Source organism: Gallus gallus, chromosome 4, assembly GCF_016699485.2.
Source record: "Gallus gallus isolate bGalGal1 chromosome 4, bGalGal1.mat.broiler.GRCg7b, whole genome shotgun sequence".
NCBI lineage: Eukaryota > Metazoa > Chordata > Aves > Galliformes > Phasianidae > Gallus > Gallus gallus.
Window position 1 is genome coordinate 77,026,035 of NC_052535.1, and position 19,716 is coordinate 77,045,750.

A 19,716-nucleotide genomic window follows, 5' to 3' on the forward strand; every position below is an offset into this window, starting at 1 on the left:
GTCTCTTCATTCAGGTCCAGCAGAAGTCTCTCCCTGATGTGTGTAGCTGAAGAGAGAAACATTGTGACTTTGCAAGATTCTTCTAATGAAGCACAGTTTTAATTTGCTCCAAATAAGCAATAATACTTTGCTAACAGTGTAAGGTTTGCTCCCTTTGAGAGCGCTATTTTGAGCGGGCAGTAGGAATTGTTCAAAATTAAGTCAGTGAGAAACCAAAGGGAATTGTATTTAAGTATTTGTCTTGTTAGCTGTAGCTTAAGGTTAATTGTTGTGTTTGGTTCCAAACCTTGGTTAGTTTGTAAGATTGGAAACAGAAAGTATGCATAAAATTGGAGAAAGAAAATTTTAACCTTCATAGCCTCAGAGAGACAAATGGAAGGACATTTCTTGAGAGAAATTCATTAGTCTGCAGTGGAAAAGCTCTACTGAAGTAACGTGTAGATGCTGTGGCTCAAAAGCATGGAGTGGGTCTTTTGGCTGAATGGAGGTGCTTTTAGATGATTCCTGGTTTACTACAAATAGTTTATGTGATAGATAGAGATTCCCATATGTGTATATGGAAGAGTGACGGGAGATGTTTGTCTTTTAAATTTCTCTCCAATCAGTGTTTGATTTCCTTAAATTATAGAATGGCTATGTGAACATGCTCCTTAACGTTTCTAGGTGTTTAATACTCTACCAACTGGACTATAAAAGTAGATAAATAGGTGCTAAAAAAGAACAAAACAAAAAACAAGAGTAAGTGCAACTTAACTCAGTTAATTTGCAAGCATTGTATTTAATTTCTTCTTTGAGAGAAGAGTAAAACACAGTTTTACAAATGTGCATTGTTTTCTTCCAGGATCTTGTCTTTGAATGTTCCGTATTCTGTGTAATGTGAGGTTTCTTTGTTTTGAAAAATGAGATGGTTTCTACTTGAGTATATTCGAGTGTAATGGCATGAAGCTGCATCAAGGGTGGGTCAACTTGGGTGTTAGGAAAAGGTTCTTCACCAGAGGGTGATGGGCATGGAACAGGCTCCCCAGGGCAGTAGTCACGTCTCTGAGCTGCCAGAGTTCAAGGAGCACTTGGATGATGCTCTCAGACATATGGTCTGATTTTTGGGTGGTTCTTTGTGGAGCCAGGAGATGGACTGACTCAATGATCCTTATGGTCCCTTCCAGCTCAAGATACTCTGTGATGGTGTGTTTGTCAGAGAACATCAAATGTCTTTGTTCAGTTTAGGTGGTAACAAAGAATAACATGAAATACTAAATTTGCATAAGGCACCAACAGTGAAATGATTTATCAGTTATGATTTATTGTATATTTCTTCATGGTTACTGATTGTCTAATGCTGAGAATACTCTTCATAAATTATTTTTTAGCACTTGTGATTTTATGGCTGAAGATCATATTCCTTTTCTTCAAAAAACAATTCCAATTGTCACAGTCATTAGGAGGATTGTAGAAGTCACTCACCTGTGGTTAGTAATAAGAATCCTAAGCACACTACTTCAAGGTGTATGAATTTGTGGGGCTTGACTCGTGGCTTCTGTGCTTTGATGACTGGGAGAACTACAGAAAACCTTGTGAAATGTAGATGGGGGTCTTGGTCCCCCTTCAAATTGACTGCTAAACTGTTAATTAAGTGCAAGAACAAGCCTCAGAAATTAAATTATTTGCCATGCATTGTGTTAGAAAACAGCTGCAGCCGTTTAAGATGTTAATGCAACCCGAGATATTTGTTACTACCCTTTGGCTGGAATTTATTGCTCCCCCAGCACAATCAGAAAATGGAAGGTGATCGTCTGCCTTGGCCACATCAGGGTGAAGTTCAGCAGCTTAGCTTAAACTGCTGATGAAAGTTGTTTTTAAGTGAAGTTGCCAGACTTTGTGCTGAAGCGGATGAGGTGCAAGTACATGTTACATTCCACCAGGTCTCCTTTGGCAACAGTGATCTCCAGCAGAGGAGTAGAACAGGCATTTGGGGGTGGTAAGTTTTTTAAACTATCTCAGCTAGAGCTACTAAATCCTGTCTGTTAACATGCTGAGATGACTGTTAATCAAACCTTTATTTAGTCAAAACTGTGGTGAAACAAAGGAATAGATTACTGTTTGTGTGTGACTGGAACGTGTTTTTGAAATGGAACCATTCCAAAGTCAGAAAATTGCAGATTCTGACTTATTTTCAGTCCTCGAATTCCTCTCCTTTAAATCACAAGGGTCTGATGAAATTTGAGGAAATAGCTCCTCTACTAATCAAATGTTTTTCTTTCTGTATTTTTTACTTTCAACCATAGTATAAAAACCGCATGGGGTGCAGCTTTGTTCCTTGGCATTGGCAAGAGGTAGCGTTTTTGTAAGTGATTTGTAGTTTTCTCTTTAACTACATGCCAGCTCAAGAAGTGAGGGTGTGCATGTGCCAGCTTTGTATAATAAAATGTTTGGCAGATAAGTCAGATTGGGAATTCAGAGCACCTGCACCAAGTAAGTTTATTTCTCATTACTAACAGCAGTTTGAACCTTGGCAATTATAGATATGTCTTGCATAGATACAAAGAAGCTCAAAGTTTTTAATTACCTTAAAGTTAATAAAATAAATACTGCAATGTATTTTTTTTTAAATGTGAAATTCCTTTAGAAAATCCTTGTCATTTATGTTAGTCAGCGTTTTGCTACAGTGTGCATAAACACAGATCACTAACCTAGCCTTGTTTACATGATGGGATTTAGACCAGTGTTTTGAGGAACAATTAATTGCCTACTGATTGCAAGATTTTTTTCCTTGGCTTTAGTCAGAAGACTGGTATGACGAAACTAGGTCCTGTGAGGTCAGATAACACTGTTTAATGCTAAAACCCCTACTACTGCTTTGCATGGATTTAGCAACCTTTCCCCTGATAACATCAGGCCAGGAGCGTTGTAAATCACAAATGTTGTCTACTTGATAAGATAATACAAATGTGATCAATTAAACTCAAGGGGAATACATCAGCAGCTAATAAATTCAGATCCTTTACCAGGCAATTCAATTACTAGTATTTGTTTGACATAAAGGTTTTATTTACAGAGGTAAACCTTAACATGTACTGCTTATCCGTTCACATCATCCAGTTTACATATTGTTTCCTTCAAAATGCATACATTTATTTAGCCATTCATTTTAACTTCAAAAATGTATTGTGTAAAAGGTGGAGATTTTAAGAAAAAGATTATTTTATCTTTCATAGCAGACCTTCTCTATAATTTTTTTGCTTAAGTTATTTTTTCCCCTTTTCAGAAGCATTTTGTTAATAGAAAGATTTTAACAGATTTGTTTTGACTTTAGGGAAAAAAGGAGTAGTTTTTTTCTTTCTTTTCTATGAAGCAAAATCAAAAGTGGCAGCACTTTGATGTGAGGTTTTAATTAGTCACCAGTTTTTGGTTAACATCTAGTTGTAGTGTAAGAGCTATGTAATGGAAAAGATACTCACATCCTGCTAATGCACTTGTTACAATTGCTGATAGGAAAGCTGACTACTGTAAAATGTATTTAACTTAGGCTTAAAGGAAGAGGCCGTTGCCATCTTCCACTGAATTATCTTTCCTTTTCTATCTCTTCTAATTCTATCCCTTCTCCTCCTCTAATAAGTTTTTGTTGATTGCATGCATGAATATTTCACTTTGATGCTTTAAAAGTGCATCTCCTTGAAGAAGCCTGAGCATGAAAACAGATGCTGATCGTGATGCTTTCTGCTAGATAAGTTCCTGTTCTGCATAGGGCCTGAAAAGAAATGCACTTCATTTTAGCTTCTGCGCTGTCATTTTATGTCATTCATTCTTCCTTTTCAACTACTGATCAATCTTTCCATTTTTTCTTCTCTTTCCTTTTCTTTTTCATTCTTCTCCTTCATCTCTGCCCATTATGTTGATACATGATTGAACAGCATGTTGTCAGGGCAGAAATAGTGAACTACCCTGAAGAAGATAACCAACATCACAACACTTCCAGCTGCCAGAGCAAAGTCTGCTCAATGCAGTAGTTCAGGTATTGATGTAGAAGTTCTTTTTTGTTTGTCTTTCAAGCTGCATTGCTTTTACATGAATTTACATGCTTTTACATGAATTTAAGATTCTCTTAGAAATGATGTATTTTATATCGGTAAGCAGAAATAATATATAGTATATTAATTAGAAGTTTTGTGTGCAATTTTGAGGCTTGGTTCATAGGAACTTGGTAATACTTCATATTATAGTACTAAGAGGGGCTTTCAATGCTGTAGAATTCAAAATGTTACATTGCTGCCTCAAATGAAAATGGACAGAAAACTGGTATCTCTTATTTCTCTCCCCATCTAGGAGAGACCAACAGTTCTGTTAAATGCTTTGTAAATAGAACGGGTAATATCTGTTTGATTTTTAAACAGAAAATGAATATTTATAGTACACAGAAGTTCTTTTTATGTTAGTTCAGTCTTTGGTCTGTATGTCTAGTTAAGCTTTTTTTGAAGGATGTTTGTATTTGAAATTTGCTTTGAATTCTATTTTCCCCTGAATTGCTTAAAGAGGCAAAGATGAACTACCTGCGGTTTCTGGTTAAGACAGGCAGTTATTCTGAAAGAATGCGTATCATAGTCTTTGTAAAATTCTGTTTTATAATTTGCATGCAAAACAATTCTTGAGGAGAAAAAAATGCATTCGCTGTTTTTTTTTTTTTTGCAATGCTGCTTTTTATTAGCCCTGTAAAATTGTCAAGAAAACTTACCAAGGCACTTCCTTCCACTTAGTATGAGTTGACTTATTTAGATTGAGAAAATAACATCTGATCAGACTTACTGTAGATGCTGAAGAAAACTGAACTGTATATGTTCTGCACAATTTCTTTATTTTTCCCTCTGTGTTTCATAGTAAAATATCTGTTGAGTGGTTTGCCAGCATCAATATTGTATTTTGATTCTGATTATTGCTGTGTTTTTTCTTTTATGACAGAGGGTGGTGAAAGCAGATATTGTCAACTACAGTCAGGAGCCTGTGACGAGAAGCGTTAATCCTCCTAGAAGCTCAATGTGTGCAGTTCAATGACTGTATTATTCTTCTCTGTTTTGATACTTTTGGCTGTCCTCCTACTTTGACACAGGCTCTGGGATTGCCAGGAGCTTTTAACAGTCACCATCGCTACAATGCAATTACAAGTCTCAAAAATGTGTTGCACCATTTTACACTGAGAAGCACCAGGCAGTTTTTTTTTTTTTTTTTTTTTTTTTGACTGGCTGAAAATGAAATGTTAAGACCACACACTTTGAAAAAATAAAAATCTACATTCTTTTAAATTATGTTTCAGTAAAGCAGTAGAACTGTGTTTGTTTTCTCCTATCTATTTGACCGATACTGGAATGAAAATGAATGAAGAAGTGTGATTATGGAAGTTTTGCCAAAGCATTTCTTTTTCCTTTTTTTTTTTTTTTTTTTTTTTTCTCCTGTGATCTAAAGTAGCATTCAGCAAAGTGTAATTTGGGGAAGCTATTGCTGGGATACTTTGAGAAGACTAATATATTTTACTTAGGGATAACTTGAAAAGTATTCCATAAATGTATATACATAGTGCAAAATGTATAAATTGTATCCAGGAAGAATCAGTGCTTGAAATAAAGCTGTAATATAAAAGTAATTACTCTTCTGAAGTCTCAAGTTGTCTTCATGGATGCTCTGAAAAAAGCTAATGTTTTGTGTATTTTTTATTCCCACATCAGTATTACTTCTTGCAGTAGTAGATATACTCATAAGTCTACATGAATATGGATGAACCTCACTTGGCTGTTTGGGCTGTAAATGTTGAGTGATATATTCAACGTGCATTAGAAACTGTTGATAGATCAATTAGGATCAGTCATTTCTATTAACTGAGTGACTTGTTTTTGGACTGATACTTTCTTCTTTCTATTTAAGAGTTAAAAAGAAAAAACAAACAAATAAAAAGCAGTGTCCTCTGTGATCATCATATTTCTCCTCTGTTCCTCTTCTAGCAGTCTCTTTCAGACGTACAGTTCTCTCCTGCCACGTCTAAGGTAAGGTGAGGAAAAAATTAAGCCAACCTAATTCCAAGCTGGAAAGCTTTTCCTTTTTTTAACTCTAGAATGCATTTTCTTATAAAGTATGACAAAACATTTGGAGATTTAGAAAATTAATGAGGTTGAGCAAAGGAAGCTTGTATATTTCAAGTGGAAAAAGTGACAAAGTCTTTCAATTAAGTATTCCTATACGGCTGCTGAAGAAAGAGTTTAAAAGTTAAAACAAATATATTCAAGAAATTCCAAGTGGCAAGAAATCATAGAATGGTTTGGGTTGGAAGGGACCTTTAAGATCACCTAGTTCCAGTCTCCCTGCTATAGGCAGGGATACCTCCCTCTAGACCTGGTTGCTCAAAGTCCCATCCAGCCTGGGTTTGAATACCTTCGGGGGGAGCATCCACAACCTCTCTGGACAACCTGTTCCAGTGTCTCACCACCCCCACTGTAAATAATTTCTTTCTAATGTCTAGTCTAAATCTACACTCTTCTAGTGTAGAGCCATTTCCCTTCATCCTGTTGCTATATGCCTTTATAAAAAATCCCTCCCCAGCTTTCCTGTAGGTCCCTTCAGGTAATGAAAGGCCTCTATAAGGTGTTGTCTTCCCCCACCCTGAGTCTTCTCTTCTCATAGAATGTGCTATTTGATATTATTTTGGTATATTCAAAGTTAATTGGAAAGTTAAGTTCATTTTTAAACTGCTCTGTTTGCAATTTGATGTGTAGTTTTATAACTTAATGATAATGACTTAATGTTGTGATATTTTAGCATTGAAATGTGGGAATTTTTCTGAAACAAGCTGAGTTGCTGAGAAGGATTCAACAGTAGATGTAGGTGTGAATTTCCAGTGAGTTATTTATTCTAGGGCTACCGTCTGTGTTCCTATCTATGCCTGTACCTCCTATCCTGTGGAGCTCATGTCCCACTGCATAGTTTAACTAGCTTATAACTAGCTTTAACGAACTTGTAGTTTAGGATAAAAGGTGAACTGAAAGGAGTTCTTTCACTTACCACTGGATGAGAAGATGTGCCTCAAAGAGTCATTCTGAAGTAGCTGATGAATTTACAAGCTCAGACTCTCCAAAGCATCTGGTAAGGCTTTTTCTTTTTTGAATCCTTGAGTATTCTTTTTCTTGGTGTACCTGGGTCTGCACCTCTGCCCATATACTCAAATATCAAACATGTAAACTCTGCCTCTCTCTCAGATCTCGCTGGAACATTGAGATCTCAATGTGTCTCCAGGACTTCCAAGTCAATTTCACAGTCCTGCTCTTCCCAGTGAACATGTTGTATGGTCATGAAATGTGAATATTTTTGGCATTTCCAAAAAATTTCCCTATGCTTTATAGGAAGTTTAAATCAAGTTTTGTGAAAAATGACAGAAATAAGGTGCCCATCAGTTTGTATTGAAGCCTATTGAAGATGTCTGGTACTTAGCTGGCAATGATCCTCCATTCTTTTCATTTTGTCGGTGTTGATGTTAAGGAATTTCTGTCTGCAAGAGCAAAAGAAGCAAATGTCAGTGAAGTTTTTGCTCCCAGGATGCTTTTGGCATGAAGGTTTAGATGGTGGGAAGATTCACATCTCTGAACTCATGCCTTATGACGAAAGCTGCCTGTTGTGTAAGTGGTAGCATTTACCTGAGATAACCAATTACATTAAAAGTAATGTGGCTGGCCTGTAACAAGAAATAATGAAAGAATATCAGTCTACTGAAGATTTTTTGCAATGTAAACTGAGACATTCGAACTTTGAGATGTAGAAAATGAACATGACAAGCCCTTAGCAATTTCAATTTAAAAAAAAAAAAGCGTGCTTCTCTTAAAAACTTTTCATAGTTCCACTTTTCAGAAGAGAATGCTTTCTCATAACGTAAGGAAAGCTCATTATTACCTGAACAATCAAAACCTTCTGCTTTTATGTACATTTAGAGTAACCTGCATTGTGGAAGCTGAGGCATCCTAGTCCAAGCTATTTTACCAATGGAATTTTCTGTCCATTTGTGAGCTTTTATTCTCAGTGTATGTTTCTAGATGTCTTTGTCTTGCACATCCTTCTGTGTTTTCTTCCCATTGATCTCTTCACCATCTTTTATATTTCAGTCCCACCTCCTCTGAATGTTTGTTTACATTTACGAGACTTTCTCATTCTTCATCCCTACATCCATGTATGTTATTTAGGCTAACCATGACTCTTGTGTCTTCTCTGCCCCCAGCCCCTCCTCTTGCTGCCCCTCTTAACCTCTTCAAAATTTCTGTATTGTATACTGACTTCCACTCTCCCTGCCTTTCCCTACCTTAGCCATCCCTTTTAGATCCATTACCTGTCCACATTTTAATCCTTACAAATGAGCTTTGCTCTTTTTGCTCAGCCCTGGGGACCCCACCCGAGCCATTGGATTCCAGCTGCAGCGTAAATCCTGGGCTGTGGTAGCTGCCTTTGAAGTGTTGCAGCAGCTGTCGGTGGAGATTCAGGGGTGCCTTTGCCATCTGTATGGCCTATGTTCCAGCGGGCTGAGCAGAAAGGTCAGAGATAATTCCAGAGGATTAAGCAATGTGGAGAGAGGGAGTCGCCTGTTTGGCAGAGAAGGCAAGGGCTATCTGTAGGCTGATAGGGAGGAACAGACTGAATGGGAAAGGCGTGCCACAGGGAAGCAGGCAACCAGCACCCTATATCCAGTCTCTTGCAAGTAACGCTGCGCTGCTGGCCTCTAGAGTGCCCACGCACCTGGCTTAAGTGTGTACCTTATTAATGAGCTTAAAAATTTCTTGGAAGGTGAGAATTGGCTGAGAGCAATTCAACAAACAGCAATGAGGTTAAATAATACAGCACTCTCCCCAAGCGAGGTGACATGTGCTTAATGTCCACTGACATAGGGGGGTGGGGGGCAAGCATATTCTCTCCTGGAGCTGAGGCCAGACGAAGGGAAGAAACTTGTTCAGGCCCTGATCTTACACAGATGCACACTGATGAAGTGATCTGCCTGCTCTGAGCTGTTGTAAGGAATCAGTGCAGTAACAGCTCCGTAGCTAAAAGCTGTGTTTGAGTTGAACTCACTGCTATGGTCAGCGTCATCTTTTGTGTGATTGTGTGCTCGATTACCAGCACTTTCAAAGTGTGCATTTGATGTGTTGTCCATATGCAACTTCTTTCTTTTGTGATTCTAAAATTTGGTGGGGACAAAAAGACAACCCTAGTCTTTTTCACAAAGAGTAGCACAATGCTGTTTTCCCTTATGACCAACTGTTGTGGTTGCCTGAAGCTGAGATGAGTCCATGAGCTCCTCCCAGTGTATGGTTCTTTTGACAGAGATACTCAAACAAGATACGAAAACACATGAAACACATGAGTTCTTTGTAATTAAACTTTTTTTTTTAAAGCCCTAAAGGACACATACAAGGTCAAAATTACATGAAATGTGTTCTTTTGAGCAATTTGAAAATTGTTAGTGCTATGAAGTACATCAAATCTTTTTTTTTTTCCTTTTAATGTCTACCTTATGCTAGAAAAATGGTTGCTTTTTCACAAGCGAGCTTTGTAACCTTTTGTTTTAAGATGATTGTGACCTTTTCATAGAAGTTGTAGTACAGAGTACTGGTCAGAAGGTGCCCCTATTGCATGCGTTGATCTGAGACCCAAAATTTAGGGTTGCTGAACAAGAGGAACAAGTGGCATTGACTGAGTCACTATGTACTTTGCTGTGGGCAGATCACTGCTCTGTAGCTGACTGGAAACAGAGCAAAATCTCCCGTAATTTGGTATCTTTAACTCTTTGGAAGTGCATCCTTATATATCTGACTGGAACTGTGCTGTTCTATTTATCTTTTGTCATTGACAGAAGACTGAATTGCTGTTCCTTAACATAATTTACAGTTATATAGTAATGGGAAATTTTCAGTGAGGGGAATTTAATTTCTTAGAGTACTTGCATTTATTTCTGATGGTAGATGAAGAATTTGTACGATGGTCATGCTGTAGAAGTACTTAAAGCAGCGATGACTTTCATAGAAATGATGCTTACAGTGCTGACATCTGGAATTTTAGCATTATTTCCCAAGCAAAGATGTTATTCTACAGTGCTGTACTTGCATTCTTTCTCTTAGTTCAAGTACTGCTGCTTAACATATCCATCTGATTTCTTTAGGCTGTCTATTTAAAAACAACTCATAACCACTTAAAATGTCAAAATAGCTGAATGCTGCTGAAAAGAAGCAGCCAAAACTTATCTGTGTTTGTACAGAGGTAATGGCATACATCTGAGATTAAAAAACCGGTCCAGATAATTATCTGTAGGAAACAAATTTATTCTCTGATTTCAGTTACTATGAATAGAATGTGATTAGAATTTAATGTGCTACAGTTTTATTTGCAAAATACACAGGTCCTGTATAAAACCTCTTTTTATAATGTACTCTCCAGAAGCCTTGGGGATCCCTGTTTAACTTGCAAATGCAGAAGTTTGATCTTCCCCAAATAGAAGATAGTGAAGCTCCTGAGTTCCACGAACTGATTTCTATTTTCAGCTCCCCATAGAGAGCTGACTGTTCAGCCAATTTAAACTTTTTTCTACTCCACTTCATCTTCGTTCACTTTGGCACTGATGGAGCTTTTGAACTGGAAAATTTCCAGTTAGCTAATAGGCCTTTTGCCTTGTTTTATGTGGGGGTGATGTCAAGTGCTGAAATAACCAATTGACTGAAAGCAATCTTGTTTCAAAGGTTGGTCAGAACCAAACCTAAGAAGGTACCAATTTCAGGTTTGTTTTGTATTTAACCGCTACACTGAGTTCCTTATTCTGGTGGACAAACCTCTAAGAAGAATATAGATTTGAGGTCAAGAGCTGGTGTTTGCTCAGAGACCACATTTAGAGCACTGAATTCTAGGGGAAATAGCTTAGGAATCCAGATCTTTTTTTAATTTCACTTTTAAGACTTTTCTCTATAACTATGCTCTACTATCATGTTGACAGCCAACATTTCTATAAAGATAGGATTTAAGTCCCTACTTAAAATACAAATTGTGTTAATTATATAATTTTCAGGATTTTTTTTTCTTTTAGGGGTGATTTGACTGAGCAGCTTATGTTGTGTGAGGTATCACTGCCATAGGTGAAGGTGTCTGGTGCTTACTAATGGTCAACTTTGTTAGTTGAATATCCTATACTCCGCTTTCTTTCTGCTTTCTTTTTAAAAAAGAATGATTATAAATAGCAGATAAGATCTCAGATGGATTTTGACTAGTTTCTCCCTCAGAAAAATGGATCACGCAAACTGCTTCAGGCAAACATTTTTTCTTTGCCAGCTAAACTCCATTTCTGTCTGTTCCTGGGCTGATCCATGCCAGGTAGCTTGCAAGATCATGACCTACTAATCCTTTTTGATTTCTGGTGAGCTTTTAAAAACAAAGTAGACTAAGAAACATCAAAGGAGGATTTGAAAGACACACACTGTGCCCTGAGAAGTAAATGTTGCTTTGGGAAGCATTCTCTCCTTTGCAGACAGCTGAAGGCTGTGGTTGAGTACTATTCACCAAAAACACTTAAGCATATGCTCAAAATTAAGCACATATTTAAGTTCCCTTGAAGTCTACAAGATTTAAGTACACACTTGAAGTTAAATACATTCTGGCATACTTTGCTGACACAGAAATTCTGGCTCCATTGAGATAAATGCCTTTGAAGCACAAGTTCATTCAGGAATTTCAGTGTTGTTTCTGAAATTTGCTATCCATTGTGAATGTGTAAACTAAAGCCGCTCCCAAGTTCAAAAGAAAACAAAAATAAAAAAGGTGTTTTTTTAGATACTCACTTGCCTTTCTGATGCTTCTTCCTAGCATGAATGGTACAGAATGTTGAGAAGGGGAAAGAGGAAAAAAAATGAGTTGAGATGTATTTCAGCTGTATGATCAGAGTGCTTACTTGTTAGTGGGTGAGTTGCCATTTTTGGAACAGCCGTTCTTCAGATCCATAATGAATCAGAAGGAGGGAAAAGAATCTGGAGACACCGGTTTAGGCATGTCCCACTGAAACCGGAGTACTGGACCTATAGTGCAGCAAAACTTATCGAGCTCCCTTTTGTAGCATCTGACATGGAAATAAACAAGAGCTGGTACTTCTTGCTCAGATCTGGGGAGGTATTTGATCATCTTGGAAAAAATGAAGTGTGATTTCTGGATATATTCCAGAATTTGTCAGAGAATGGTGAGGCAATGTTTAACTGCATAATGGAAACTAGAGAGAAATTTTGACATCCCACTCATCAATCCAATTGCTTTTTTATCTCCCCACTGTCTTGGAAAGACAGCAACGTGTAAACCAACATTTGGCACAAATGGGCTGCCTGTGCCATTTAGCAGCAATTTGCATGTAATTGGTAACAGTTATACAGACAACTCATTTATAACAGCAAGTGAGCTCACAACCTAGCATAAACTGCAAGAAAACGAATCATATCCCACCAGTAATCACACAATGATGTAAGAAAGGAAGTGGAAGTCCTTTGGTTTAACCTCTTTCCTAGTTGTATCATACAAAAAAAAGGGGAGGAAAGCCATAGCAGTTCTGACTTGATAACTACTGACTTTGGCTGGTTCTGGAGGTGTGGAAATTCCAGGTGAATGTTTCCATTTGCAGAGCAAATCCAGTTCCTTGCAGCCGCTATAAATACTTTCATGACGCCTGTGATGTTATATAGTACATAACGTCTGCTTTTTGCTACTAGCTGTGCATGTACTGCAGACAAATGCATTTGAGTTCATACGGTTTGGCCCCATTAGTAGAGTTAGGTGAAAATAGAAGTAGGGGAAAAACTCAAAGTGATGGACTCAAGGAAAATGCGTCCGTTTCAAAATGAAGGTGTTTTGTGCACTTTTGCTTATTTCTGTACTAGCACAAATCATGCACGTGAAAGCAGGTTGAGTTCAGGGTCTGTGCAGAGCCTTCTGCGTCATGCATGTCCTGCATAGATGTGGGGAGAGGCCATGAGGTAAGGCAGAAAGATGTGACAGGATCTGCACAAGAACTGGACTGTTGGCTCTGCGTGTTTTTATGGGATAAAGTCCTATAGCTGGTTTTGTACACATTTTTTGATGCATCAAAGTGATAAATTATTATGCACGTGAGCCTCCGTTTTTCAGTAGATATTTTTTAGGGCAGATTTTATGGCTTTTGTGAATGAAAGTTTGGGTCTTACAAATCAGATGTAGGAAAACTGTCTCCTGTGTATTTGGCAACTTCAGTCATCCTAAACAGCAGTGATGCTTCTGCATCGATCTATTGAAGGCATGTCATTGCAGAAGAATTGTGAGCAATAACTTATATTCACGGAGTCATTTTTGCTCGTTTGTTTTTGTTTTCTTAAAGCAAGCGTTTAGTCTGAAATCTTTAGCTTTATTTCAAACAATGGTCGTCTCAGCTGCTATTTTGGTGAGATTCATTTTCTTTTGAGTCTGATTTTTCTACTCTGTTCTATTAAGCAGGTCACATATAACTGAGTATTTTTGCATCCTATCTTCCACTTAAACATGAAAGCTCCAATACGCACCTCTTAGTGGGAAGACGGGTCTCAGGTCTGACACATCCCTGTCTTGACTTATACTTGCAAGTTCATGAATACATCCCAAAGTTCCTTGCAAGCATGATTGACTTTTCCTGTTGTGGCTTCTAGTGGGGCATTATGTTGCTTACACGCATCCACGTGGCTGTGTGTGTAAGTATACATATAAACGTGCATACACTTGTACTCATACCTGTGCCTTGGTAGTTGGTGTTAGCAGAGTTTTAGATGAGGGAGCAGGGAGCTGTGTCACAGATGCATCCTCAAGATTTCTACGAGGAAATATTCTCCTGGACTTGTGCTCCTGGGAAACTGTATAGCTCTTTATGGCCTGTGTTCCTTGGTCTGCACAAAAGTTGTGAGGGAAAAGTGACTTTTTTCTCATCCTTTTGAGCTCTTCTTCACATCTATTCACCTGCAGAAAGTAAGTTTGCAAACGCATCCTTTCCTGGACTCCCAGAGGCTCCCAGATATTCAATCCATGGTGTTCTTGCTTGTTGCTATTAAAGGCAGAGGCGCAGGCAACAACAATTCTGATGAATTTCCCCTTTTCTTGCTAACCCAACTGGCTTATCAAAGAACTTCTGGCACAACCTTGCTGTGTTCTGCATAAGGGATGTTTCTATGTGAGTGTGGCTGCACAGACAAATATCTGAAGTAAGGCACTGAGCATCTGACAGTAGGGCTTGGGTTATCCCAGGTTTTAGAAACTGATCTCTCATTTCTTTGCTGTGTATTTTTTTGTTCAAAAAGGAATGATTATTACCTCAAATGATTGGTTCCTTCTCATCTGCATGGTTTCTAGAAACAGCAAAGTAAAGAGAGAAATGCACTGGGATACCCTTCAGTCTTCTGCAAAGAAATACTTCACTCTGCATTCTGGTTTTGCTGGCATGTTTTTCTTTTCATGAAAGTGCAGTTGCTGTTCTTAACAGACCTGGTTTTTCTTTCACCTCATGGTGAATATGACTTGAGGAAGGGAGTGTAACATAATGGCAGGGATGGCTCTGTATGGTTAGAATCTTTCCTGAACAGTTCCTTTCCTGGATCAAAAACTTTTGTGTTAGAAATGTATATTCTGACGACCTCACTTCAACGAATTGCCATCGTAGGCAGGAGTCAAGGGCCTAATGTGGACATGAGAAGATGGTAGTGTGGGGTATGGTGCAACTTTAGGGTGGAAATCTGTGGAAATGAGAAGGGACACTGATTTTGCTAATTAAAATTACTCTCTGGACTCTGGTGAATATTGAGTAGTGTTTCTGTTTAACATGGCTTCCACCATCTCCAGATGGAAGCCAACTGAGGCTTCCTGCATTCCCACAAGAAACTACAGAGAGGCTGTCCTCAGGTTCCTGCTGTTTTGGATGCTGTGTCCATGCATGGCATAGGTGGCGATATCACAGAATCACAGAGTTGTAGGGGCTGGAAGAGACCTCTAGAGATCACCTAGACCAACCCCCCTGCCAAAGTAACTCCCTAGACCAGGTTGCACAGGTAGACATCCAGGCAGGTCTTGAATGTCTCCAGAGAAGGAGACTCCACAACCTCGCTGGGCAGCCTATTCCAATGCTCTGTCACCCTTACTGTGAAGAAGTTCTTATGCACATTTGTATGGAACTTCCTATACTTCAGTTTGTGGCCATTTCCCCTTGTTCTATTGCCTGAGTCTGGCCTCATCCCTTTGCCTCCTGCACCTTAGATATTTACAGACATTGATAAGATCCCCTCTGAGTCTTCTTTTCTCCGGACTGAGCACACCCAAGTTGCTCAGCCTTTCCTCATGGGAGAGGTGCTCCAGGCCCTTTATCATCTTTGTGGCCCTCTGCTGGACTCTTTCCAGGAAATCCCTGTCTTTTTCGTACCAGGGAGCCCAGAACTGGACACAGTACTCCAGGTGAGGCCTCAACATCAGATAGTCACCATCAATGTCAGATGTCCGTTGTGAGGGTACTCATGACTGCTCAGCACCAAAAAGCTAAGTGGTAGTGTTACAAATATCTTCCACGTTGGGGCCCAGAGCTGGGTCGTGCGGCTTACTGTTTTGTTGGCACTGTCTGGACCATCCCTGCTGAATGCAGAGAACATGTTAGCTACACAGATCCATCTGTGCCCCTGATAAGAAAATGTCCCTTCCTGTGATTAACAATGGCATCTATTCAGGTACTGTATCTGTTGTGCGTTGAGATTATAAGGTTTCTTTTCCTTCAAACCCAGATTAATACTTCATGGTCCTAGGAGATAACTGGAAATATAATGAGGTGGGTTTGTATTATTCACCTGGAGACTGCTTATTTTAGAAAGTGTTAAGACTATGAGCTGTACAATGAATTATGACAGAAAGGCGAGACTCCTTGACTCAAGGGTGTTTCCACACTAAGGCTTCAGAATGTTTGCTAAATTTTAATAAAAAGTAGATTCATAAAGGACTGAAGGTTTATCCACACAGCTATGCAGTACTCAGTCTGCTACCCAAATGGAGTCAGGAGATGGGTTTCATATAGTTGGACTCTTGCCCTTGGTGACTAATTGGTTACCATTTACACTCATGGAGTCATTGACCTTTCAATTTGTAATTTATGAGAGAGTCTTACATCTGATGATACTTCAAAATGTTTTAGATCTTATTCTTTATCCAGAACAGCTGAATAAATGTTGTAAAAACTCACTGGGATTTGATAAAGCTGAAATAAACCCCAGCACATTATTTTTGTCAGTGTGCTGCTGATTTTAATTTTTATTTAACTTCAGACATTTCACTTGGTCTTAAAGTTCCAAGTTGGAAAATGTATCCAGATTGAAGAGGCATCTGCACTGCACTATGCAGATACGTTTGGTTGATGGGAATCTGCAGAGGGAGATGTGGAGATGCACAGATCTTGAAAGGAGCATCTGTCATTGTGCTTGGGACCAACCACTCCATCAACACCAGTTGTTCCTCAGCATGCAGGTTTGTGCTGATTTGACTACCAAATGTCAGTGTATGGAAAGTTCCAAGAACTTTTTTTCAGTCCTCTATGTGCATATAGAATATATATTAAAAAAAAAATATATATATATTTTCTTACATATACATTCTATATATACATATACATTCTCTCTATATATTTTCTTAAATATATATTGGTAGTTGGTATTTTCTTTTGTAAAAGCAGCGGAGCTGCTGCAATTTCTCCAGTGATTTGCTGTGTTATGTTACCCTTTCCAGTTCCCTTCTTTCAGTTCAAAAATCTTTGCAGCAATATGAGAGGAGTTTTGTCAGCAGGGGTTCAAGGCAGTTGGGAGAGAAATCTGAAGTATATGTCTGGCCGGAGTTATGTCTTGGATGGAAACCTTGCTGTCTAGGTGTGGCTCCAACCAAGAGTAGATGAGGAATTGGGTGGCTGAGGGTGTGAGAAATGGGAAGGCAGCCACCAGCCAAAGGGATGGAGACCAAGAAGAGGATGGAGATGGGATGCAGTGAGGGTGTGTGTGGTGAGCGCTTGGTTACCAGAGCAATGTACAACACCAAACAGCCCGCCAGGAAATGAGTTCTGCCCTCACAGTAAGGTTTTCATTTGGGTGTAGTAAATAGAGGAATGTGCCGCACCTTTCTCAGAGCAATATCTGAGGGAGGGTATCATATGTGTGTGCAAGCAGACAGCACCATAGGGAGCAGGCGGCCCTGGCATTTTCTGACTCCTTGGTGTTTCCCTTTGGAGCCTTAATGTTCCTCCATATGGCTTTTTTGAATATAATATATATGGAATATTATATGCATGTATAAATAATTGTACTGGGGTGGAGCCAAGGCTGCAAGGCAACATTTAGTAGAGTTTAAAGCCGATTGTCTCGCATCTTTATTAAGTTTTCAGATAGGTTGAACTAGCAACATTGTAAAAAGGGACATTTTCAGCTTCTTAAGTATATCATAGAATCACATCCCTCAAGATTATTCCGAGTTACCACAAATGGATTCTGTTGAGAATTTGTTCATGTTCTTAGTATGCAATCGGTAATCTGTGAAAATTCGTTTTAGTCTGTGGGATTTTTCTTATACTGGTTGCTACAAATTATCCATGTTATGTGATCATTCCTTGGTTTTGCACATTATTCTTTTTGTTTCCTTATGGAAAGCTTAAGGTTGAAAAATGTGCTATCTTGTTCTCTGCTTCCAACTTGCTTAAGGAATTGTAACAGTTATTTCTATACTGTGTAATAAGGCTTTATTTTTCCTGTAAATGCAAAGCTTGTATCTGTGCCATGCAAGGGATGGCTCTCAATCCTTGCGTAGTCCCACTGGCTGGCTCCTTTAGAGCAAATATGAGCTCAAGTGGGATCCAAGGCCTAAGGAGCAAGCAGGGCACAAATACCAGCGCAGTGAATCACCAGAAGACATAATCCACGTGGGAATATTATTTGCAAGTAAAGTTTGGTGTGTTAGACTGGGACTGTGAAATAAAAGATGTGGAAATATTAACTTCTGTGATTATCTGACAAGTGAGCAAAATTGCCAATAGTCACTACCAGTTAAGCTTGGAATTAGTTAGTCATAGCAGGCTGAAGGGTAAAAAAAAAACCACTCAAGTACCAATACAAAATGCCAAAAATAACTGTAGATAAAACAGAATGTTTCTTCTTCTTCTTCTTCTTTTTTTTTTTTAAAGTCTCTCTGGCCTCCTTGCCCCTTCCCATCTGGTACTAATTTTGATTTTATTTTATTTTAAATAATCTTTAAGACATCAAGAGCATTAGAACTTTGCAGCTTTGGAGCTCTGCTTTTCACATTTAAGTGAAAAGAGCCAAAAGAGCATACCTCTGGAGTATTTTCATGGTTCAGTAAGAAAGAGTTTTAGAATAGTGTGAACCTTAGAATGTTTTCAATATTGGCTTGATAAATGAAGTTGGAAAATATTTGGGGGCAGTTTTGTTCCCTCTTGAGTTTTTTATCAACCTTGAGGGGGATACTGCTGCCTCTGAGATGGATGGAGAGATGCATTTAGCAAGCAAAGAGTTCTTGTACTGATGGAGAGATGCAAGTTTTGTGCTTTCCTATTGCTGAAGTGACATCAGCTTGTCTATGGGAAGATGCCATTAGTGAGCAGCAGCATCTCTCTGTACCAGGAAGCAGCTCTGGCCACCCCTATGCGCTGTGCAAAATCTCAGCTGAAGCAGGAGTTCCTTCTGTGTGAGACAGAGGCAATGGTTTGCCAGGTGCCTGCTGCCTGGGAGAGGATGGCAAGGGTTCCTTGGCATGTAGTGCTGCTGGGAACAAGAAGGTGGTCACATTCAGACCTGCTGTAGACCACAGCTCTGTATCTGCTGCCTGTTCTGATGATCAGAGGGAGGAAGGAGGTTTGCCTGTTCTTCCTGGGAGGTCCAGGCTACTCCAGAATAAAGGATGTTCAGACTGTGTACTCAAAATACTTCTTGGAGAGCTGACTGTATATGCGCTGAGTACTGGTACTCTGCTTATTATGGTCATAAATCATCTACCGGAGCCTTCCCCAGGACAATGCCACCTCCCCAGGTAAGATTTTGCTTTCATATCACAGTATTTACACTTTTCAGTTTTAAGGGAAGATGTGAAATCACAGGAGTGTCTCTGCTTTGAAAGCATGACGTGACGTCAGATGATGAGAGTGGCCATCTGCCTTTTTGGGAATTTCAGTATGTGAATTAAGTTGCAGTGGTGCAGGCTACAGAGTTCTTTATATTAATAAAAGAAAATGTTTGAACAAGAATAGTGTATGTGTATATATATATATGTTTAACCTATCCTTTTTTGCCATGGTTAAGAATGCTGCATCATTAATATTCTGTGTAGTAGATAGTTTTATGAGGAAGGGAGCTATTAGAAGTGTAAGATTTACAATTCCTTTGTCTGACTTTGTGAAACAATATTAATTTCTCAAGCTACTGCCTAAAAGAAAACATGTCAGTGTTGATTTATACTCTTTGGTCAAATACTCACATAGAGTTTGATCCGTCTGTTGGATTGTACAAATTTTTAGAAAGATTAATTGAAGCATGTAAATTACGTCTTGTTGAGGTTTCTCCTTGTCTAACTTCGTGTCTGTCAAGTAGATAATTACGCTGATTAAGTTTGTCAAAGAAAAGGAATTCTAACCAGATGTATGGATAAATGTTTTGTGCT

The 19,716-nt window shown here is 38.8% G+C and overlaps 1 protein-coding gene across 9 annotated transcripts in view; it reads left to right on the forward strand.

Annotated features, from left to right (window-relative positions):
• RAB28 (RAB28, member RAS oncogene family) overlaps positions 1-5,629 on the forward strand; it is a 61,396-nt gene extending 55,767 nt beyond the window's left edge. Inside the window, exons 7-10 of one of the 9 annotated variants that reach the window (XM_040699037.2) lie at positions 1,920-1,975; positions 2,283-2,330; positions 3,909-4,009; positions 4,951-5,086. In XM_040699037.2, coding sequence (XP_040554971.1) covers positions 1,920-1,975; positions 2,283-2,330; positions 3,909-3,930 — 126 coding nt within the window. In that variant the 3' untranslated portion in view covers positions 3,931-4,009; positions 4,951-5,086. Of the gene's footprint in view, positions 1-14; positions 1,976-2,282; positions 2,342-3,908; positions 4,010-4,950 lie in introns of those variants that run through there. The other 8 variants (XM_040699041.2, XM_040699040.2, XM_040699036.2 and 5 more) reach the window with 8 other exon arrangements.
• The last annotated feature ends 14,087 nt before the right edge of the window (positions 5,630-19,716 follow it).